General features: G+C 39.3%; 2 protein-coding genes across 3 annotated transcripts; both read left to right on the top strand.

Annotated features, from left to right (window-relative positions):
- Positions 1 to 529: 529 nt before the first annotated feature.
- On the top strand, positions 530 to 14,621 carry LOC121615823 (serine/threonine-protein phosphatase 6 regulatory ankyrin repeat subunit C-like). 2 transcript variants are annotated; one of them, XM_041950281.1, is made up of 28 exons: positions 530 to 665; positions 1,499 to 1,582; positions 1,997 to 2,075; positions 2,279 to 2,349; positions 2,442 to 2,642; positions 3,018 to 3,105; positions 3,659 to 3,801; positions 4,546 to 4,758; positions 4,891 to 4,969; positions 5,137 to 5,251; positions 5,587 to 5,669; positions 5,798 to 5,900; positions 6,571 to 6,639; positions 6,730 to 6,870; positions 7,003 to 7,059; positions 7,620 to 7,731; positions 7,852 to 7,923; positions 8,040 to 8,241; positions 8,493 to 8,580; positions 9,169 to 9,286; positions 9,420 to 9,639; positions 9,894 to 9,981; positions 10,097 to 10,180; positions 10,542 to 10,687; positions 10,977 to 11,059; positions 11,437 to 11,519; positions 11,750 to 11,841; positions 11,951 to 14,621. In XM_041950281.1, the coding sequence occupies exons 1-28, from the start codon at positions 639 to 641 to the stop codon at positions 12,139 to 12,141; spliced, it is 3,132 nt and encodes a 1,043-aa protein (XP_041806215.1). In that variant the 5' UTR covers positions 530 to 638; the 3' UTR covers positions 12,142 to 14,621. The 2 variants fall into 2 exon arrangements, 1 of the variants encoding a protein (XP_041806215.1); XR_006007282.1 differs by lacking the exon at positions 11,951 to 14,621 and having other exon boundaries at positions 10,977 to 11,157; positions 11,750 to 11,801.
- A 1,033-nt stretch (positions 14,622 to 15,654) lies between these two features.
- Positions 15,655 to 23,244, top strand: npepl1 (aminopeptidase like 1). Its single transcript, XM_041954486.1, has 12 exons — positions 15,655 to 15,852; positions 16,844 to 17,029; positions 17,140 to 17,310; positions 17,449 to 17,538; positions 17,656 to 17,737; positions 18,033 to 18,175; positions 18,770 to 18,847; positions 18,948 to 19,048; positions 19,224 to 19,347; positions 19,461 to 19,637; positions 20,347 to 20,457; positions 22,339 to 23,244. Exons 1-12 carry the CDS (start codon positions 15,703 to 15,705, stop codon positions 22,495 to 22,497), a joined length of 1,572 nt encoding a protein of 523 aa, XP_041810420.1. The 5' UTR covers positions 15,655 to 15,702; the 3' UTR covers positions 22,498 to 23,244.
- Positions 23,245 to 24,018: the final 774 nt, after the last annotated feature.

Below are 24,018 nucleotides of genomic sequence, written 5' to 3'. Positions count from 1 at the left end.
TTAATCATCAGATGTTTTGTATGTAAAATCTTAATTTGTGAAGTAAGTAGTAATTAAAACCGTTAAATAAACGTGCTGGATTATAAAGTACGATATTTCCCTCTAAATTGTAGTGGAGTAGAAACATAAAGTATCATTAGTAGTCATTTGTACAGAAGTACAGTAAATGTACTTAAATACTTTCCAACATTGGCTCTGACCATATTATTTATTTTTGCCATGACCACAACCTTTCCAGTAGGACGTGGGCTCATTTTCATGAATACATTTTGTTAATTTAAACACAAGATGCAAGGATTATTGTCTTTGTTGAATTTACATTTTGAAGATGACATTTTGTAATATTCACAATTTCGAAATATGTACATTTATTAATTGATATTTAATTTAAATCAAATACCAATACGAATATTCCCAAAAGAACATTGAGGCAAACAAAAACATCCCGCAAGTTTATATTGATGACTCCAAAACACGTTTCGTCTCGCGATAGTATGGCAACTATGGTCAAAGTACACATCACATATCCCAGCAGCTAACCAAGCTAAAGCTAGGCTAACAAGCTGCTACAGACTGACATGTAGGTTAGTCAACTCTGCACTCAGTCTCAATGAAGGCGCTTCCAGAGTGATTGGGACATGGAGTTAAGAAATATCAAGGACCAGGTAGTAAATGAAGCTTTTGCCGTTGTCTAACTTAACGTTAGATAACTAACAGTACTTCTCACCAACACTCCAAACAGCTGGCTAGTCGTGTTAGCGACATGACGAGCAAAGTTTGCTACAAGGCTAGTTAATGTTACAAATTAATTTCCATGCAAAACTAGTCCAAGTTTCAGTTTGATGTTCGATATTATGGTCTTGTAATGCACCTAGACCCTATCATTGCGGTCCCTGGGCTCCCTGGTACATTAAGTCTAAACCCTACCACACAGTTTAAACATCATTCTTTAAATGGATCCTTTTTTACTGCTAAGTTGGCTTAACGTTGTCTGTGCATAGCAAACCTTATTAAGTAATTTGTAAATTTTCCAAGACAAATCCTTAACATTCACAAAAACTGCTAGTTTGCATGGTTCAAACAAATAAAGCGTTAGTTCTACTGTTTCCTTCAGTCAAATGCATGCCAATACAATAAAATGCTTTGAATTTTACGTGATTCCGTTAACTCTAGAGAAGCCCTTTGCATAATACCAATTATTTTATCATTAGTTAATTTAGTCGTTGGCATTATTCCTGGAAATACGCAGGGAAAATATTGTGACTCACTTTTCACTGACACTCGTTAAAGTGTTTTTGGTACCTCAGCAAAGTCATGAATGTATTTATGATCATGATCCCAGTAGAGTTCAACAAGTTTGCTGCTGTAAGTTGTTCATCTCAAGTTGTGCTTAGCCACTGCCTTTGTGGGGTTTGTTGCTCTCTTCAAAAATACCAGGGAAAATGTAATGAACTGCACCTATTTTATTGTGGTTTTGCATGTCAAATCTCTCTTTCAGTCTCCATTGGTCCAGGCTATATTCAGCCGAAACGCTGAAGAAGTGACATTTTTGTTGAACCATAATGAAGATGTCAATTCACTGGTAATATTGTCACACATTAACTCTACAATCATGCTGTTTTGTGACATTTGTGTTATCAAATTTGAATGTATTCTGTTCTGGGTCAAATTTTAAGATGTGTTTTGAGCTTGTACAAATGGTTGGCTATGTATATCTGCTGTAGGCTACTTGCCATGGCTTTTTAGGCTGCCAGCAGATTGCAATGAGACTTGTATATGTTTTTTGTTACTGTCAGGTTGCAAAATGTTCACTTAATAAAATGCTTCATCCAAATATGTAGAGCAAGAGTTTAAAAAAAGTTGAAATTGCACATTAACTGTGCAAACATTTGGTGTCAGAATTTACCAAAAATGTATATAATGCAAGGGTATGATGTGATAAAATGAAAGAAAATATTTTGACTACCTTTACTGTATGACATTGTTTTCTGCCCAGGACCAAGAACAAAGCACACCACTCCATGCAGCTGCTTATTTGGGTGATGTCCAGATAATGGACCTACTTATTGCGTCAGGTAGAAAAACGTTTTAGCTCACTTGACATACGGTCAGTTGTAGACATATGCACATACATCTGCTTGTGGTTTTTTTTTTTTTACAAATCAGCCTTTATAGTAGTTAAAGTAGTTAATTCAAGTCAATGAAGTACAGAAGGCCTGAAATCCACCAAAAGCATTCAAAAAGTAACGTCCAACCTTGCTTTTGCTTTCTGTTCCAGGTGCTAATGTCAACGCTAAGGACCAGGGTTCGCTGACTCCTTTACATCGAGCAGCTGCCTCACAAAATGAAGTACGCAGAGGGAGAAGTACTTTTTTATGGAGTTGCAAACAATCCTGTGTTGTTAAACATTTGTCCTCTTTGTATTTTGTGTTTTTCCTCAGAGAGCTGTGGAGCTGCTGCTAAAGCACAGAGCAGAGGTCAACACACGGGACAAGTTCTGGCATACACCTTTACACATGGCAGCTGCGAAGTGGGCTACAGGCTGCGCTTTAGCTCTGATACCACATGTGTGTAGCCTGGATGTTGCTGACAGGTCTGGAAGGACACCACTGCATCATGCTGCGCACAGCGGACATGGAGAGGTAAACTGCAAAGTTGATCGTATGAACCAAAGTCATCTTTCTGATCTTTTCCATTGCTAAAGTAACTTTCAAAACTGAATGTTTGATAACTATCATTTCAGTAAGTAAGCTAATGATAAAGAAAAGAAACTAGATTTTGCTAGAACAAAGTTAATGACAACTGGGGGACATGCTGGTCTCTGGCAGTTTCTGCATCATTGTGGAAAATGGCATTTTTCTCATAATATATAAAATCTAATTTCAGACAATATTTCCTCCTCTGTGTAACCAAAATGTAACCAGAGCCCTTTTAGAATAAATGTTCAAGCATGATGCTGTCCACTGGACTATTCCTGTAAATTGACAGTGGTTGACCCAGTTACTATATTTCTGCAGATGGTGAACTTGTTCCTGAGCAAAGCTGCCAACGTGAGTGCCAAAGATAAGAAGGAAAGGCAGGCGATCCACTGGGCTGCATATCTTGGCAAGTGGTGTCATATATTGTCACGTACACAACAATTTAACTTTCTGTTTGATTGTAAGGAGGAACAGATGTTTGTCATGAAATGGCAAATGGTTGTTGTACTGAGATAGCTGTGTTTGCAGGGAATGCACAGTATATACTGTAGCTAACATGCTGTCACTGTCTTCACATCTCATTCAGTCCTGTCTGACTGGATAGCTGTGAAACGATTGAATGTTTGATTGGTCAAGCTGCGAATTTGATGATATGCTTTGAAAGTTAGGATAAATACACAACATAAGAACATAAATTGGCGTACAAAAATATAATTTTTGACATCAAGGTGTTGATTTATGGTAATAATACACGACTGACCTGGCCTATCAACACAACCTCAGTCTGATTAAATTAGATGTGAATTTTTAAAAAAATCTGTCTTAAAAAGATCAAAATCTGATGAAAATTATATGTTATTGAAGTGTACACTAAACTATTCTACAGTTTACAAACAGGCCTTTAGCAGAGATTGGTGTGCTGTGATGTGGAGGTAGTAAATGTTAAGCTCTTCCTTCAGGACATGTGGAGGTCGTGAAGCTGCTGGTGTCTCATGGTGCTGACTTGATGTGCAAAGACAAACAAGGTTACACTCCACTCCATGCTGCAGCTGCCAGTGGACAATTAGACATGGTCAAATACCTGTTGAGACTGGCGGTGGAGGTAAAGTGGCTCATGATGATTATAGCTGTCATGCATTTTATATACAGTATGTTCTGTGAAGGACAGTATTTTTGCATGTGCTTGACCTTTCTGTAGAGGGGTTGTAGAGTATTTTAGAAAGTTGTCTTTGTGTTAAAGTCAAAATTAAGATCTCAGGAAACATCCTGTTCAGTTCCCCTCCCAAAACATAGCAGCATGTTGTTATAAATGGTTTAATATTAGATTAGGCATCAATATTATGGTGTCCCACAGAGCTCCAGGCTGGATTTCATGTTGATCCTGGTCTATGTCACTTATTATGCTGCTGCTTCATCAGTAATAAGTAATCTGACTTTTTGCTCTTTTTTTTTAAGCATTGTAGTCCACCACAAGCTCATTGGTTCCTCTGTAAAAACATTCTCTAAGTCATGTTTTCTCACTGGAAATTATTCACTGGAATCATACATGATAACTACCATTTCACCCAAAAATACACAAAATATGTTATATTAAATTCTGTCCATGTCCAAGTACATGTATTATATGAGTCTGGACAGACATGGATGAAAACTGCAACTTGATTGGTCGGCAGAGGCAAACAATTGCAGGGCAGTTTTTTTTTTAAGGTGCCTCCAGGTCAGCAAAAGTCACTTGTCTCTTAAAACTGATGCCACCTTCAGCATTTCTTGGGCAGCCAAGCAAGGCTCTAATCCTTTCAAATAACTAGACATGTTTCATTCAACACTCTCCTCTGTCACCTCTCAGACTGATGAACCCAATGCTTTTGGGAACACAGCGCTCCACATGGCTTGTCACATGGGTCAGGACACTGTGGCCACTGAGCTGGTGAACTGTGGTGCCAACATCAATCAGCCCAACCACCACGGCAGCACACCACTGCACCTGGCCGCAGCCTCCTCCAGCGGGGTGCTATGTCTCGAGCTGCTAATTAACAATGGTGCTGATGTCAACATGCAGGTAAAGATCTTGTTTTTAAGAAGTGGATTTGAAGCTTTACTAGACTGTAGTAATTTGTCAGAGGATTAAATGTCCAGATTATTTATACCATTCTTTTTAACGAAACACATTTTCATTTTCTCGGTTTAACAGAATAAAGAAGGAAAGAGCCCTTTGCACATGGCTGCTATGCACGGCCGCTTCACAGGTTCCCAGGTTCTGATCCAAAACGGTAACAAACTACAAGAAATATATACACCATCCTGTTATAACACGTGATTGATTCTAAAAAAGCTGAAACTGCAACCACACAGCATACTCTGTCTTAAAATATCAACACATGTTCTCAACTGAAGCACTTCATCATATTCACATCATGTCTCCTCCCTCTGATCATAGGTGGAGAGATTGACTGTGTTGATATGTATGGAAACACTCCTCTTCATGTTGCTGCCAGATATGGTCAAGAGTTGCTGATCAGCACTCTGCTGACAAATGGTGCTGACAAGACCAGGTAAGTCTGTCTGAACCTGAGATTGTTTGAAACTACATAAAATATCATGTCACCCTAACCAACTATAATAACACACACATACATACAGACTGAGTTATTACACACAATCCTATAATATTCTAGTTTCTGACTAAGATGCACATCTGCAGACAAAGTCTTAAGGTGCAAACTCAGAGTCGATACTTCAGTATCCTAACCAATAAATTCCCTGGATCATAAGTTTTAAAACATTAAGAGAATATCAATTTGATTTTGTGCTTTCCAGTCTTACAAAGAAAATTGTTTCCCATTTTATCACATGCTAAAATAATTGATCTTTGTTATGATCTCTAAAGACAGGGGATTCATGGGATGCTTCCACTACATTTGACAACACTCTATGGATTTCCAGACTGTTGTCGAAAGTTACTGTCTAATGGTGAGACTGCTTCTTGAGTCGATAAACTGTGCTTCTGAATTTATCTTCCTCCCTTTGTATATTTTGATTGCTGACACAACTCAGAATGTTTCCACCTACCAAAGTGTTGTTGGTTGTGTATCCTTCAGGCCAGTTTTATATCATGCCGTCTCAAACATCATCCGTTGTGTCTGATATAAACGTCCAAGATGACCACGGGAGGACCTGCCTGCATGCAGCTGCCTCTGGAGGGTGAGCTCTCTCTCTCTCTCACACACACACACACACACACACACATACACCCTAATTTATGGTTATATTTGTACTTTTTTTGATTCTATATACATTTCCAAACAATTAAGTTAAGTTGTTGTTTTAAAATCTGCCTGTATTTCAACAGATCATGGTAAATGTTGGATGTTTACAATGTGATGTCCATCATCCAGACAGTTTTGTCAGATATTCTGTGTCTAAAAGTTGGCAATATTTTAGGAAGATATTCTGCGTGTGAAAATGATATTTCTCTATATTGTTGGTTGGGTTTTGTCAGTATAAAATCAATTGTATTGCTTAAGTCTTGTTTTTATGGTTTATACACAATGAATGTAATTTAATACCACGTGAAAATACCAGCCAGAATTGACACAGTGTTGATTTCTCTCATTTCAAAATTTTGAAAATATTCTATATTTTGTTGACCAATAGTTTAATGGGTTGACTGAAAATGAACCGTAGGTTTTTTGTAATCACAATTCTAATAATCTATGCCTGTAGTTTGTCTGGTCAGTAGGGATGTAGCATAAAAAGTTGGAGCCTGAATCATACAAGTGTTGTCAAACCTATTCATAAACTGTTCGTTACAGATCTGACATACTTGACTGTGAATTAAATCTAACTCCTACTTTTTTTTTTCTTGTGACAGCGACATTGAGTGTCTCAACTTACTGTTGAATAGTGCTGCTGAACTGGATGTAAAAGATCATTTGGGAAGGTAAGTGGTGCTGAGTAAGCTGGAGCTAAGAATTGACCTCTGCTTTGGTGTTAACCTGATATCACAGCTGCCCCCTGTTATACCTCGCAGGTCTCCATTGCACTATGCTGCAGCTAATGGGAACAGCCAATGCACAATCTCCCTGGTGAGAGCCGGCGCTGAGGTCAATGAGCTGGATCTGATAGGCTGCAGCCCGCTGCACTACGCTGCTGCTTCACACACGTTTTGTAGGTGAGAGAGCATCTACCGTCATTGTGATGTTTTACTCCTTTTACTCAGAGTGACAACATCCTGTGGACAGATCTCCGTTAAGTAACTAACTCCGTTAGTTTTAAAATTAACCCCCCGACCCTCTTTCCACAGGGGGGAGGCAAACTCTAAGCCTGACTACAATGAGGAAAAGGAACAAGAAGCCTCTCTGTAAGTCATATTTATTATCATATCTCACATATATATTTTTATACATTGGATATGCTCTACTGTGTAGAATCCGCAGAAATCTGTTCTTTCAGTCAGCAAACAGCATGCTGAGTTATTGTCGAAATAACTCCAGATCATTTGCTGTAACAGAGGGAGCCTTTTTATTATTTCAAAAAGTAAAAAATTAAGAGGTCAGAAAAAAAGTCACAATCAAATCTGTGCAACTATTTGACCAAAGAGGAAGAAGTGTTGAAAATTAGACCTTTAGTGGGTTTGATTGTGTAAACATTTGTAAGGCTTTACAGAAAAAGGGTTTGATCTTGACATAGGAACTGTAAGAAAGACATTTTTCTTCATTGTACTTCCTATTTAAAAACAAATACCACAACAATAAACAGAAAATCCATGTTCCATTTAATGCCACCCTGAATGCGTTTCCCAAAGACATGTAGAAGCAAATCTTTATAAAACACTGAACACAATGTGTCTCCTGATGACTTCTTGCTGGTAGAAGAGTGAAACCCAGGAAGGATTCCTGATGTTCTGCTCTTTGTGTTCAGGTGTTTAGACTACTTGCTTGACAATGGAGCGAACCCAACTCTGAAGAACAGTAAGGGTTACAGTGCCGTCCACTATGCAGCAGCTTATGGGAACAAACAGCACCTTGAACTGGTCTGTGTTATCTTTTGATTCAGAGGCTTTGGTTTTGATCTTCTTTCTTTTTTCTTGTTAATCACATGCAGACTGGACCCAGTTGAAGTGTTGCGTTTTTTTTCTCTCTCACTCTTGCAGCTCCTGGAGATTTCATTCAACTGTCTAGAAGAGGTTGAAAGTAATATTCCTGTCAGTCCTTTGCACTTAGCTGTGAGTGGAATGATTACAATGAATACACTGCAAGAAATGTGACTTTTAAATGAAGACCTCATGTTTACATGTCTTTGACTGCACTGTTATGATTGAGTGACATTCTGCCACTGCAGGCGTATTATGGTCACTGTGAGGCACTGCGTTTGCTGTCTGAGACATTAGTGAGTCTGGATGTGCGGGACATTGACGGCAGAACTGCCCTCCACCTGGCTGCTCAGAGAGGTTTTGCTCCATGTGTGGAAGTGCTGCTGAAACATGAAGCCTCCTACACACTGAAGGACCACAAGCGCAAGTGGACGGCTCTCCATGCTGCAGGTGTGTGTTTTGGATCCTGGGATGCTTAAGGCATCCATATGAGATAAGACTTGTGGTAATATTGGCTGCAGTATTTGGTTTTGTTGAGTTGCGTTGATGGTCTTTGATGGACACTGTTATGAGAATAAACCGTAAGGTTTCATGGTTTTATTCTTACATATTGATATTTAATGTCTGTGTAATTTTTGTTTTGTTTTCAATCTCTTTTTTAAAGTGATACTTTCCTTTCCCCTCTCCTTTCCTCCATGCAGCTGCCGAAGGCCAAATGGACTGTTTGCTTTTATTGGTCAACAGGGAACAAAGTGCTGACATCATCGACAGTCCAGATACCCAGGGCCTGTAAGTTTTGTAAATTTGTAAATTTTTTTATACTCTGATTTGTAATCAATTATTGATCAGTTAAACAGCTGACGTGTACAGCTTTGTCCATACATAGAATACTGTTATTTTGTGTGTCTATGTATGAATGTATGTATACATGTGTGTGTGTGTGCGTATGGATGGTTGGATGGATAGATATAAATTGTTTATCTTGACAACTACTCAGGTGAATAATGCTAGTTATGCTGCTGCTAATTATGTTTATTGTATCAAATGGTTACTATTTTGGCAGTAACACAACAAGCAACTAAAGGAACAAATCAGAGATAAGTTAATAGTGAAATGTTTATAGTGATATTGTCTTCCATAAAACAATGACTTGGTGTCAAAGTCAGAGAGTGAACTCATGAATTACTGCTAGGTGATATTCAAGCACAAAGCAAACGGAATGTTTATTAACCGTAAAATGGTCATGTGATTGTTTGATGTAAATGTAAATCTGCAGACTTATTATATGGTCAGGTAACCTAGCCCATTGAAAAATGTGTCGTGGTCAGAGAATTATCTTCACAGCAGTCAATTCTTGGTTTCTTTTGTCGTATGCAGGACGGCTCTCATGCTTGCAGCACTGGGATGTCACACTGACTGTGTTCACATCTTGTTGGAAAAAGGAGCGAAAGCTGACGCTGCAGACAAAAAGGGCTTCACTGCATTACACAGAGCTGTGAGTATGCACGTGTGTGTCCATGTCCTGTCACTTTTTTATGAAAACAAGGAATTTGTCTATTTACAGAGTCATGCATGTTCCAGAAGTGTTATTTTCCTCTCGCATCATACCTTGTGTGCTGCCCCTGTAGGCCATGCTGGGCAGTGAGGACTGTGTATCTGCTCTGCTGGAACATGGGGCCTCCGCTCTGTGTCGAGACTCTCAGGGAAGGACCCCGCTGCATCTCACAGCGTCTCTTGGCCACACAGAGATACTCCGAACTTTGCTAAAAGCTGCCATGAAAGCTGACCCTCTGGACTCCATATTGGACTACATAGGCTACACGCCCACCCACTGGGCTGCATACCACGGTAATACAGTGGGGAAAGGAGTCATGTCAAATGTACTGAAGTCATTTTCACAAAAAGAGATTGCTTCAATGGTGAACAGTGCAAACATGGAAACACAGAACAAGACAAACATGTATGAATGGACATTTTTAGAGCAACAACAGCACCGTCTCTCATCACTATCCTTTATCTACAGCATCATTTTAGCCTTTGAATATATGTATAATACAGATTTGAATATTAATGATTTGTTCATTTATTTCCTGTGTCTGTAGGGCATGAGGGATGTTTACGCATTTTACTTGAACACAAGCTTTTTAGCAACCAAGAAGGAAATCTTTTTACCCCATTGCACTGTGCTCTGTGAGTATGACAGTAAATGCAAATGCTCATAATATATGTGTTTGTTAGATAATTAGGTAGAAAATTAATTTCATGTGTTTTTTCAAAATGTAACAACTCTTCTCTGCCCACGCAGAGTTAATGGACATGATGTTGCTGCTGGGCTTTTAGTGAAGACTGTTGGCCCTCAAATTATTAACGTCAGTGATGCCAAAGGAAGGTGGGTTTATTTTCAATTCAGGCACACATCTGCAATCAGTCACTCTTTTGGCAGCACAACATGATTATTGCCGTTTTTATTCAATTATTAGTCAGCAAAACCTTATAACATTTTATTAAATGTACAATGTAGTCATCAAAAACATATTTTATTCAAACCTCAAATTTATTGAAAAATGATCTAGAATCTTGTCAAGCTAATATTTTGTAGGTTTCTTGTAGGCATTGAATGTATGTAAATTTGAATTCATATCTTTTCAGAGCTTGTAGAAAGATGCAAATTGAACTGTATTTTCATGTTCAGAAGCAGTGAATGTGCCTGACCATCCTGTTTTTTCATGTATCTGTTTGTGTGGGTGCAGGACTCCGCTGCATGCGGCTGCTCATTCAGGAAATGTTGCTGGGCTCCAGCTGGTTCTGGCCCAGGGAGCAGAAGTCAATGCTGTGGACCAGTGTGGATGCTCCGCTCTGATGGTTGCTGCTGACTGTGGACAGACGATGGCTGTTGGTATGTGGTATATGTCAATATCCTTATCTACACATCAAGACCATTTTCAGCTCAAGAAGAGGCCAGAAACTTCATGTTTCTGTATCTGTATGACTGAACGTTGTCATTTTTTCATCATGTTTTGTTTTGACCCTCACAGTCCTCACTTATGTTTACCTTTAATACACCATATAAATCTGTTCCCCTGTTGCACTGATTGTAAGTTGTTGCACATAAAAACACCAGCTAAATGTTTAAAATATAAATGCCTGTGTTAGCTGTGAAAGGTGTCTTATTTTCTGCATTTCAGAGTTCTTGCTGCACAAAGCGAAGCCAGACCTGACCCTGGTGGATGTCAATAGTAACACTGCCCTTCACTTAGCCTGCAGCAAGGTCACAAACACATCCTGTATGCATGTAGTGTGTGCATGCAGTGGCATGATAACTTTTGCATGCACGTAGCATCAGTAATGTAACAACTATCAGATAAGGTGATAACCTGCCAAAAATTATGAGAAAATCAATGTTGAAAATCAGGTTGAAAATGTAATCAAATGTGTTTTGCAATGGCTCACAACAGTAAGATTGTAATCATGTGGTGTTCTAACTTTGCTCAGTATTGGATTCACTAAATTAATGAAAAATAATGAAAGGGTTGATTACATTTTCAGCCACAACTTACCACATTGATGACTTACTCTGTTTTTAGGCAGTTTGTACAATATTGCTCAAGAGCATTATCACTTAGTCCAATGTGTTTCATTTTGCAGGGTCATGAGATGTGTGCCCTGTTGATCCTGGGAGAGATCAACGACTCCTCCCTCATTAATGCAACAAACAGCGCTCTCCAAATGTGAGTTTTCTTAAAGCACTGGGCAGATATATATGCATGCTCAAATGTAGGATGGTAAAGGAAATGTATTGTGATTATGCTGGTGAATAGTTCTTAAAGAAGACAGTTTTCTATGTTAACAGTTTTGACTCGCCTGCCACTGGCTCCAGTAATACTGCATATGAATCTTTAACATGGTTGCAGTCCTCACTAAGTGCTCTAATGGGACTAATATAATCTGTCTCATGCAGGCCCCTTCACATCGCAGCAAGGAAAGGCCTGGCCACTGTAGTGCAGGTGTTGCTGAGCAGAGGAGCAGCAGTCATGGCTGTAGATGAGGAAGGTGTGCAGGAATAATGATAAAATAACAAAAAGGTTGATGTTTACTGTAAAAAAAAAAAAGTTACTGAAGGGCGCCAAAGGATAATTCATTCCCTGTTGATCCTCTGCAGGCCACACGCCGGCTTTGGCCTGTGCCCCAAACAAGAACGTAGCAGACTGTTTGGCCATGATCCTCTCCACCATGAAGCCTTTCCCTCCCAGAGAGGCCAGTGCAGGTACTGCCTCCCACTTCACCCCCATCCTGAAGAACTGTGGCATCGCTGCCAGTTGTGGGTCCAGTGGAAACCTGTGTCATGCTTAAGTGAGGGTCGCACAAGCTCTGCTGGCCTGCCCTGGTGTTTATGGAGTGAAATTTCATCACGGTGTAGCCCAAAGTGTCTCGTGTGTTATATGCAGCTGCATGTACACTATGTGCTCATGCACCAGCAGCATTGATTGCTTCTTGAAAATCTAGTCTTACGCATCCCTAATATTAGCTTCTTCTCTGTCACAGAAGTTGAGTTTAGCACATTAATGTTATTTTAATGAAGTACTAACCATTGGAAATGAAGCCTCTCCACTTGAACCCCATCCGCCGTCACTGTTTCTCAGCTCCTTAACCACCAAAGCCCGAAACCTTCATGCTCGTCCTCAGCTGATACAAATGCAAGAATACATGTGTGATTGTGTGTTTAATTTACGTGTGTGTATGTGTATGTGTGTGTGTGTGTGTCTGCTTTTAGACATTGCTTCTTAATATACTTGTTTTAGAATATGTAACGGGTGCTGCACACCTTTTATGCAATTAATAATACTCTATTTTCTTATCCTGTCCAGAGTGTAGCAGACACTACATTGATATAAATAACCTTATTCTAATATTAACACAAATTATGTAAGTTAAATTTCACTTTAGTAAAGTCAAGAGCATGTGTAAAGTAGCAATTATGTAGTTTACACAGTCTAGTGTATATATAGTTCTTAAAATGAAGTTAACCTTTTACTTGTTTGAAATGATTGAGGCTTAACCTCAGGCCAGTGTGTACTGTACTGTGGGTGCAATAAAAAGCACATTTTGAGCTGGATGTTACATAACAAATGTCAAGTATGACACAAGTTTCATATTTCAGTTAAATAAGACAGAGAATAAAGCACGCACATGAAAGGTCAGAGAAACACATCAACTGTGTGTTAATGCAACAGTTTAAATGCACAGGAAAAAAAATCTCTCAGGCCCCTGAGGAAATGTGACATTCACTACACCTGCAACTAAAGATTCATTTCATTTTTGATTAATTGGGTGTGTTTTTGTTGTCGTTTTTTTCCATTAATGGTTAAGTGGTCATTGCAAGTTTCAAAAGCCCACCTTGAAGTTGCTTTTCTTTTTTCTGATCAGCAGCCTGAAACCCAAAGATATTTAATTTACACCAAATTCCTCACATTTAAGAGGCATTTTTTATGAATTAGTGTAAAATGTTAGCTAGTTGTAAAACGGTCTGTTCATTTTCAGTTGATCGACTAATCAATTGATTGTTTCAGCACTACATTTCACAATTGTTGTCACTATAATGTTGCTGGTGTGCAGTGAACTGCTCACATGTCATGATGTCTCTGAAACACTAGAAACTGAATGGATTGTTTCTAAAATGTGATTCTCTGTTTCCTGGTTCAGTGGAGAATTCACCACGTTTCCTTCGTTATCATGCAGCATTTATTGACATTCAATAAATAAATCTGTGTCTAGTAAATATTTAACATTTAGAAAAGAAGGGAGCAACCACAGAGTGAAGTTTTTATTGTGATCATTTATTTTCACTTGTGAAGTAAATTATCACAATACTCCTGCACTGGTACAACGTCACTGCCTCGCTCTCTTTAATGATCAGGTTTTTATAAATGGGGATGTGCGTGAAATGTTTATCTTTTTAGAATTTGAAAGCGGTATCGAAGCACATACTTTATATTTCCCCTTCTACTAATTGACTTTCTTTACAATGGACCTATGCTGACGATTTGCACTCTTACATGAAAGTTTGGTTATCTGTCTAAGTGTATGCAAGATTACATTTAAAAGTGCATTTTTCAATAACGGCAGAAACCGGTTCAGTTTGACCATGTCATTTCATTTCATCTGGATGAAATTAGTGAGAAAAAGGCAATTTTCTAAACACAAGTTGCAGTGAAATGTTTTGAATAATGTTTGTCTTTGGGAATTGCTCTGTTACATGTGAACAAACAGTGTTTCTTCTGAACATCTTACCAGGACTTCAGGGTGTAACTCCTAACTTGAATACTCTGGTTGCTTTAGTTGTGAATGGCATTCATATGAGATAAAATAAATACATCACACTATCGGAAGAGTTTTTGCAGTTTTTTCTTTCCATTTCCTAATTGAGTCCCATGATAACAGTCCTTGGTGCCCTCGTTGTCAGCCCTAGTGCACCCCACTTTCATGCTTACTTTTTGCCATAGTGTCACACCAGAGGGCCCCAAATGCCCCTCCAACAAGCTCACAGGCCTCTGTGGTGCCATATTAGGGCAAAATAAGCTCTCCTCTGGTATGATAGATCCATTTTATTTGTCATAGAGTTTGTGCACACTGTTGAAATCAAGCTTCACAGCACTGACATCTGAACAAGTCTGTCCTAAATTTGTCGTAAAACAAATTAGTGAATTCCCTTGAAAGAAAAATGGTCTCCTGCCATTCATATTAATTATTGCTGTGTATGTGATACTGACGGATCTCACTAGTGGAGTCCTCTTTGATGATTTTGCCCCAAAACAACTGAGTTGCTGAATAGATCTACAAGATACAAATATGATAAACAGCTTACATTCCAAAAAACTAGAAAATGAATGAGCCTGTTTTGTACACTTTCTGTATTATGAAGAGTGAAATAAAACATGAGATTAATTACTTGATTTAATGTTTCTCTTATAATCATTTCAATTCAACAAGATCAGAGAAGTCTGCACTTGATTGTTTGGGCCTCTGTCACTCCACATCATGTTAAATGTTCACCAGGAGTTACACTCGGAGGTCCTCATCCTCCATTTAATTTCTGTTGACTTTCTATAAACAGAACTAAATATCTGCACCAATAAGTCTACAGTATGAATAGAGAGACTGTTCACCTTGCCTACTTCATCTTTATTTTTCTTAGAATGTTTCACATCTAAAAATGATAACAAACCTTATCAATACTTTGAAAATGTATCATATAGTAATACATGAACAGTCAAGACAGATGATATGTTGGTGTGTATATAAAAAAACACATGACACACACATCTTCCATTAAACCTTACAATAAAACAATCAAATAGCACAAATTAAGATGCAAGCTCATGCCACATTTATTGATATGTCTGTGATATTGATATGTCTTGCTATGTTTCTTTTTTTTATTTGGTTCGGCTCGTTTTGATAACATTATCATGTCTTTATAAAACACTATATATAAGAATTTATCAGGGATAACATGATAAAGTGCTGGACTCTCCACTTACCTGTATCAACACGGAGATACATTATCTGACTTTGAGACATACTTGAACATATTTATTTATGTCTATTAACTGGTTTGTCTTGTAAACACAAATTCCTATTTGCGCATTTTTTGATGTTTATAGATACAGACGGAATTAGTTCTCAGCTGAAATTCAACGTTTTGCTTATTAACATTTTATGTAATTCCTGCAAGTCGCCGCTAGAGGTTAATATAGTTTGCAGATTGCTTCCAGCCTCTATACATCAAACGAGTAAAAGGTATTTAGTCCTCTCCCGGCTGTCGTCACCGGACCGGCCTACATCAGTGAGCCCTAGTAGTCCGTCCGCTTCAGCGTTACTGTCAGATAGCTTTCTCTTTAGCAAGTCACAAAAATGGCGAACGTGGTGCTGGAGTTTAAGGCTTCTGCCGGTGACTCCGAGCCACAGACTCGTCCGGTTCTTATTATCGGACAGCAGGCGACCCTGCAGCAAGTCAACTGGAGCCAAATCAAAGGAAAACTCCAGCCAGTCGTTAGCAAAGAGGTAACAATGTGAACGAAAATTGTAGTTGGGTGACAGCTAATGTTAGCGCTATGCTAACCTAAGGAAGCGCAAGACGAGCTAGCTATATTAATGTTGCAGTTGATGGTAGCGATATTCGTACACGATTAGCTCACTAACAGTTAGTAGTTAGCTAGGAAATTTTACGGCATCTAGGAAATGATTTGGCTGTAAAAATAGCAATTAGTGGTATTAAATAGTTGATGTTAACGACAATAACAGTTAGCTATGGATTTTTATTAGTAAGGGAGAAAGTCAAGTACAACGACAATGTTATTAATTAAAACCACATTTTCTGTAGTGTTACGTTGTTCAACTCTAAGTAACGTTTGAGTTGGGCAACTAGTGGTTGTTAGATTTTAGTACTTAACCAACACCAGCTTATTAACTTCTCATGGAACAATGTAAGATTTGACAACTGGGTGACTTGTGAGTTTAAAGTCTGAATTTTCCATTTCCTGGCTTTGAGAGTGGTTAATTTCCTCAGATAATAGCAGGATTGTATGGCCATGAGACTGATGTCAAGTTCAGGCGGCATCCTGTCCGTGATGAATCGTCAGGACACTGACTGGTCTGGTGGTCAGACCCAGACTAAAAGGCTCTGCTCTCATGGTGTCCGATGCAGATGGAAGTGTTGTAGACTGTCGTGCAAAGTCCTTAGAGGTGATTGTGTAACGGTAACAGCCGTTCAATAAAAGAGAGTCTGGAGAGAGCAAGTGTGTGAGGTCAGAGAAAGGTTTCCAGCTCCTCAGTGTCCTCTGAAAATGATTTCCCAGCATGATTGTTACTCTACTGCTTGCAGCTCTCTAATTGTTTCTTGGTGTTAACAGCCCTTTGCTATGCTTAACCTGGCAGTTGTGGCAATTTGAAAAACTTTTTTTGTAAGAAGTTTTTACACCTCACAATTTTCTAAAACCAATGTACCGAGTCTCCACAGTGAATCCAAAATCCATTTTGCCTCATGTTTTCTCAGATCTGGCAGGCAGCTCTTAGTGCTTTGAACCCAAACCCCACAGACAGCTGCCCTCTGTACCTCAACCATGCTGCGGTGGCCGCACTTCCTTCCCGGGTCAGCAGGCACAACAGCCCCTCTTCTGCCCACTTTGTGTCCCGCCTGGTGCGTTCCTGTCTGCCTGGAGGGAATAACCGCTGCATCATGGTTAGTATCTTTATTATTTTTAGCTACAGAAAGTTTATGATGGCACTTTAATTTGGGTATCCAGTGAAAGTGGACCAAGAGGCTGATATGAGTGTTTGTTTCCTCTCCAGATGGTTTGTGAGCGTTCAGACGTGTTTGCGTCCTCCTGTGCCATCGCCAGGGCGTTCCCCATTTTCTCTCGCCGCTCCACCACCTCACGCAGGGCTGAGAAGAAGCATGTCACTGTGGAGTTTGTAATTGTTGGGCAGGACAGCAGTCCTCTGAATGTCTCAGAACTTGAGGTACTGCACTGTGAATGCTTTGCACCTAAATTTCCTTGATTTTATATTACCATTTTCATGGCCTGTTGAATGATGCTCAGAAAATGTTTTTTTAACCACTGTGGTGCATTTTAACCACATAGCTTTTCTTCTGTTCAGTGTCTCAGCAATGCAGCTGATGGAGTGCGCCTGGCAGCTCGCATTGTGGACACACCATGCAATGAGATGAACACAGACCACTTCTTAGATGTAAGTGAAACTGTTTCTCTTTTGGAAATTTTGTTGATATTACTACAGGAACATGCTTAACTAGTTATTATTATTTTTGATGCAGCCTGCTGTCACACAGATTCATTTCTCTTTCAGGAAATCAAAGCTGTGGGAACTGAACTTGGAATTACTCCAGTGATCATTCGTGGAGAGGAACTGAAACAAAGAGGCTTTGGAGGTACTATCTCTGTAGATGCCTCTGTTTGTAATTAGCATAAGTTTTGCTAATTCTCTGATTAATCCCAACAGTCACTATAATTATTAGGTGTATTTGCAGTGTTCGCAAAGAGTCTTAAAAGTTTAGTTTAGTGATCATAAAAGATGAATTATCTTTGCATTCATGCACTCTGTAATCCTAAATTGCTGAAATTTTGTTTTACTTGTTCCTTGATGTCTTTATTAAAGCTTGTTTTTACTTATGCCTTTGCAAAATATGTGATAAGTAAATACAACATTACCATTTGCCCTGTCAGGTATTTATGGAGTTGGCAAGGCGGCAGAACATCTTCCTGCATTAGCCATCTTGAGCCACACACCAGATGGTGCAACCCAAACCATTGCATGGGTGGGCAAGGGCATCGTGTATGACACTGGAGGACTCAGCATCAAGGGAAAGGTACTCCCACTTTTCCTTTGGAAAATGGATTGTAACTGTTGCACGTCATGGAAAAAATCACACTCTTTGTATTGCTAATGTGCCAGGAACATCACTACCATAATTTGCATTGTAGTCATTTCGATCCTCCGGACTGGTAATTCACTTTGCAGCTCAAACCACTCAACTTATCCCATTTTCACCTGCAGCACAGAACATAGCAAACATTTTGGCAAGGTCTTTTGTGTCATGACTCATTCACTGTACACCTCTCAGACTGCCACCTTCTACAAACTCATGAATGCTGCCTTTGTCGTGTTAGTGATCCTCAAACCGTCACACTCTGACACCTCTGACCTGTTAAGCTTTGAGTTCTCAGTAATCCGTTCACATGCAGCTGCTGTTGCATGTACCAGTTTATGTAGTGTCACATGCAAATAGGAAGGTAGAGCTTGGTTATTCTGCAGAGACAAGGTTTACAAACCAGCTGGTGAAGCTTTTCTGAGTGTAAATACATGGACTACTGGGTCACTGTCCTGCTCAATGGGTGAGAGGCATCAGAGATCAAATAAAGTCATCACATTACATCACATGCAAATATGTGTTTCTTTCTAGACCACAATGCCAGGGATGAAGAGGGACTGTGGTGGAGCTGCTGCCATTTTGGGAGCTTTCAGAGCTACTGTTAAACAGGTGAGGTGATCTTTTTATCTCAACCCACAGCAGCTGTCATTGTAGCTTCCTCTTTTTCAGTGTGGCAGAGTTTTTTAATCACATTCTCTCCCCGCTTCAGGGCTTTAAGGATAACCTCCATGCAGTGTTTTGCCTCGCAGAGAATGCAGTTGGGCCCACAGCCACACGACCTGATGATATCCACACACTCTACTCTGGAAAGTGAGACGCTCCCTTTAATAATGATGTGTCAAATTACCTGATTTGTTTTATTTGTGCCATCACTGTATGATTGCGCATAAACTGCATCTAATATTATTTTACAAGCCAAATCAGCAGGAGTGAATGAGGGCTTTGGTATAAATTTTTTATGTCATTTGTGTGTTTTATTCTCAAGGACAGTGGAGATCAATAACACTGATGCAGAGGGCAGGCTGGTGCTGGCTGATGGAGTGGTGTATGCCAGCAAAGACCTGTCGGCTGATATTATTCTGGACATGGCGACTCTGACAGGGGCACAGGTGGGTGACAGACTGTTGTTTAACCCTCCCCTGAAGAGACCAAATCCAATAATTGTGCCTTCTAGCAGGTGTTGTCTGTTATATGTAAAACCTTTTCTGTTTCTGTTGTCCAGGGGATCTCCACAGGGAAATACCATGCAGCTGTGATGACTAATAGCGAGCAATGGGAGATTGCTTGTGTGCGAGCTGGCCGCAGCAGCGGTGATCTTGCTCATCCTCTGGTCTACTGCCCTGAGCTGCACTTCAGTGAGTTCACCTCTGCCATGGCTGATATGAAGAACTCTGTGGCAGTAAGTGATGAACTACAAATTCTTCAAAACCAGATTCGTAAACAAAACATGACAAAGTGCATACAATCTGATGCATTTAAGAGTTTGAAGTTGTTGTTTTGTTTTGTTTTTTTTACATTTTTCAATATAATTAAGTGTAGTTTAATACAGTTTAATGTGTTACTACGGGATTAGGTTTATCAACAACACACCAGCTCAGGTTAGCTACTAAAATAACAGTAGCTTGGGCGAAATAAGAAACATTTAAGTGTGCTTACCTTTGCATGAATTTCTAAAATGATTCATCTGCAAACGTTACTCCAAGTTTGTTGTATTTGTGTACCAGTGGTTCTCACGGTTTAAAAAGGGTCTTGTTTTCCCCGATAAATTTCACATTTCCTCGAAATGTGAAATTTATCTACGTGCTCATCTGTTCATTTCTGTTCAGTTTGAGACATGCAACCAGTGTTTCTAGTAGACATTCCGGGTAGATTAGTACTATCCAATTGTGTGCAGCTAACCTTCCTACCACTCGAAGGGATTAGTGCTGATTGGATTTTACCCAACTCATCCCTCCCTAATGTTTTTGTCTCATTTGTATTAATTAATGAAAGTGTCAATAGATTTTGTCATCATAATTCAGTTTCTATTTAGTTATCATCCTGTTTTGTCAGTGAAAAATTGTTGCTAACAGCAACAAAATGAACACGTGTTTCATATGTTTTTACAGGACCGGGAGAATGCCCAGAGCTCCTGCGCCGGCCTCTTCATTGGCTCCCACTTGGGCTTTGATTGGCCTGGTGTCTGGGTCCATGTTGATATCGCCTCTCCTGTCCATGCTGTGAGTACCTTGGTGTGCTAACAGATAATGTGCCATCAGTTAGTGCTCTGATTTTTACCCTGGAGCAAATCAGGTGATAATCATAACTTAGTGAAGTGAAAGTGTTTATTTGCTGCCTGAAACAGGCTTGACAAGTAACGTCTCATGGTCAAATGAGCAGAGGAGCAGAACAGGAGTTTGTCATTGCTAGTTAAATATTGCAGTGCAACTTTGGCTTCAGAAAATATTCTTGTTCGGACCTTGTCTCACTTGAGCTGCTTGCATTCGGTTTCATAACCCGTTTTATGATAGTACAAAGTTATGATAGTACCAACTTATTTGTGCCTGCTCTCATATGGATTTTTGCATGTCCGTATGCAGTCGACTGTGGAAAATGTTCTGGTGCTTTGTTGAAAGTATTAACTCTAATTAGAGACTCTGTAACCCAAAAGAAGAGAGTCAGCAGAATGTTTAAGGAACTTGGCAACAACACCACTCAGTTTGACAAAAAAAATTCAGTTCAAGTCTGTCTTAGTCTGACTCAGCAGATAGAGACTGTGGGCCATTGGGCACCTGAAATCGGAGGCCAGTGATAGGCCCTTCTGCTGTCTGTGTGGTAGCGTTTTCAAATCCTCAAATCACTTCTGGTCCTTTACTGCCCACACACTGGCTTTCCCCACCTCAACTGTTGTTTTATCTGCCCCAGTATGCATCTGCGCTGTTGACTTCATTCATCAGTAGAATTTAAAATAAAATCACGCAAAAAACACAACTCGCTTTTTGAAATTTTCCACCTGCGATTCAATTTTGACAACAGCAGGTGAAAAGAGCGTGCGTGTGTGTGAGAGAGAAGGAGAGTGAGAGCTGGGCGAGCAGCTCTGAAAATCAGAATCAGTAAGTGTCATAGAGAGCATAAATTGTTGTGAATAAGGCCTCTATCAGTCTCTTGCATATAGTTCTCTCACCAGACTTGAAAAGGCCAACTAATCATGTGATCAGACTTAATGTTTAATATGGTTATGTGTACAAAATCTTGCTGAGCCAATATTTTCAAAACAGATTTCTTTGGAGAAGCTGATTTCTTCATATCCTCATCCATTCTGAAACTCAGTACTGCTTTGAAGGAAAAAAGGGATCTCATTTGTTGTAACTGGTTCTCTGTTGCATGCACATTATGTATTTTGTTAATTCACACTTTACACCTTTCCTGCTGATGTGCCAGGTAGGGCTGCAGCAGTTTACTGGTTTCACAGTATGCCGTGGTTATGTTATCATACCATGTACGTTTGCTTATCTGCAGTATTGAATTCTATCTTATATGTGTTACTTAAAAACAAAAAAATACTGAATCGTTGAATTAGTGTAACATTAGCGTTATTAAAAAATATATTGAATTCTACTCTACTAGTATTATTAAAAAAAAGACGTAATATTTTGTGAAATTGTAATTGTTCAACCAAGAAAATGTTCTTTTTCTCATTCCTTTGAGGGTCAATATTTGTCACTGATAGTAATTGTGTAATACCGATACTGTTGCAGCCCTAGTACCAGGATTGTGCCAGCTCTTTACATGAAAAAAATTTGAAGCTCTGTCCTGATCTTGTGATTCAGCTTATAAAATGTGGCTCATAATCACTAATACTGTACTGAAGCCTGCAGTGTATATACTGTATTTATTCTTCTCACCAGTGTCATGGTTTTGTCTCTAAAACATCACTGTAGTAACATTTATGAAGAATTTGGTTTTAGACCAAATAAGGTCTTAGGTTTCAGCCACATTAACTCAGAATGTAAAAGATGACTTCAAGGAAGCATAAAAACTGCAGATAACTGCAGGGTAAGTTTACAGAAACGACACTGGAATCTGACCCTTGCATTTTGTGTTTTATTCCGTCTTTGCAGGGGGAGCGTGCCACAGGATTTGGTGTTGCGTTGCTAATGGCCCTGTTCGGTCAGGCTTCAGATGACTCCATGCTGAACGAAGTGTCTCCTCTGGGTTCAGCCACCAACATGTCTGAGGACCAGATGGAGCGTGACTGCAAGAGACGAAGGCTGGTGTAGAACATACACGGTGGTTTACTCCCCAGCCCTGACCACTCCGCTGCCTCCACACCACCCAAACTGTTGAAGCAAATCCAGCTCATCCAGTTCGAGTAAAAACATTTTAAACAGTGATTGAACTTTCTGTGTTTGGTTAAATTTGACTTCACTGAATAAAAAAAGAGAAGCAGCAAATTGGATGTGTTATACATGATTATGATAAAACACAGCCCCTCATTTATCCTAATGATTTGTCACTTGCTGCACTGATCACCTCCTATAGCTTCAGCAATTTTCAGATGCTTTTGATGGAGATGATAAATTTGTTTGTCTGGTTTTACCTCCATAAGACATAAATGTTTTTTCAAATATCCCACTTCATCAGTGGGCATTGTTGTGCTTTGATACTTACTGTAAAACAAGAATTTTGTCATATGTGTTGTCTTTGACATTGTGAAAAAAAACTGGATCAGGATCAGCGAAGCCAGGCTTTTCTTTTTGCTAAACACTTTGAATTCACCCAGTGTGTAGTTGGATCGTGTGATCTCTGGACCAAACTGAGGACTGAGAGCTTACTGCAGTTATTAAGTTTCACAATGGTGTCAGATGAGTAATTACAGGAGATGTCACATATGCTTTGTCAGCACAAAATACACAAACAGGATGTTAACTGTAAGTGCAAGTATTAGACTGATTGCAGCGCAAGTGAAATGTTTTTCCACCCTTGTGACAATCATGTTGTCCTTCAATAAAGGCAGTGCCATCTGACCTCTGTGTGCATGTGAAGTAAAACGTTCCAAAATGGTGACAAAAGTATCGTCAATCAAGGTCCAGAATGACAACTCCATGACAGCTGAGCAAACTAGCTGCTGAGAGTTGTGGGTGGAAACATACGAAAGGTCAAGAATTAACTTGCACACTCAACACCTCAAGTTTTGTCCCATCTAAAATTAACCAGTGATTCAGAGCATCACACCATGGATGTTGTTCGTCAGATTAGTCTCTTTGCCCAAAATCTGTCTAAATAGTTGTTTTGTTTTGTTTTTGTAACACACTTCTGCTGAAGTTGCATTAGACCACCAGTCAATGTGGATCCCTGTCATAATTCAGACTCCTAAAATACCAGGATGACAAATCTGAGAATGTCAAATCTGCTGCTTATGGAACTTTTAGGATGTTAAATAATAGAGTAGTCCTGACAGAAACTTTCATGGTGAGTGTTACAGGGTCTTACGATGGCTCAAGGTTTACAATCAGGGATGAAAATATATGTAATAGTCAAAAAGACCCAAACAAAACTAAACAGTTGTTTCTGTCTTCACAACATTTCCTTGTCATCACTTTCAAGTAATCACGAGGATTGGTAAATCATAGTATGAGGAAGCTGACAGCAGTGTAACTTCCTACAGTGGGACCATCAACACTGAAAGACTGGAATAGTTCACTTTAATCAGATATCACAGTTTTTTGACACATTTAGTAGCAGATTGGGGTGACACTGAGTGGTTAATAACTTTGACTTTGTGCAACAAACTTTAGATT

The sequence above is a fragment of the Chelmon rostratus genome, chromosome 2, assembly GCF_017976325.1.
Source record: "Chelmon rostratus isolate fCheRos1 chromosome 2, fCheRos1.pri, whole genome shotgun sequence".
Taxonomy (NCBI): domain Eukaryota; kingdom Metazoa; phylum Chordata; class Actinopteri; order Chaetodontiformes; family Chaetodontidae; genus Chelmon; species Chelmon rostratus.
Note: the sequence above shows the minus strand (reverse complement) of the source record. Positions and strands in the feature narration are given on the sequence as shown.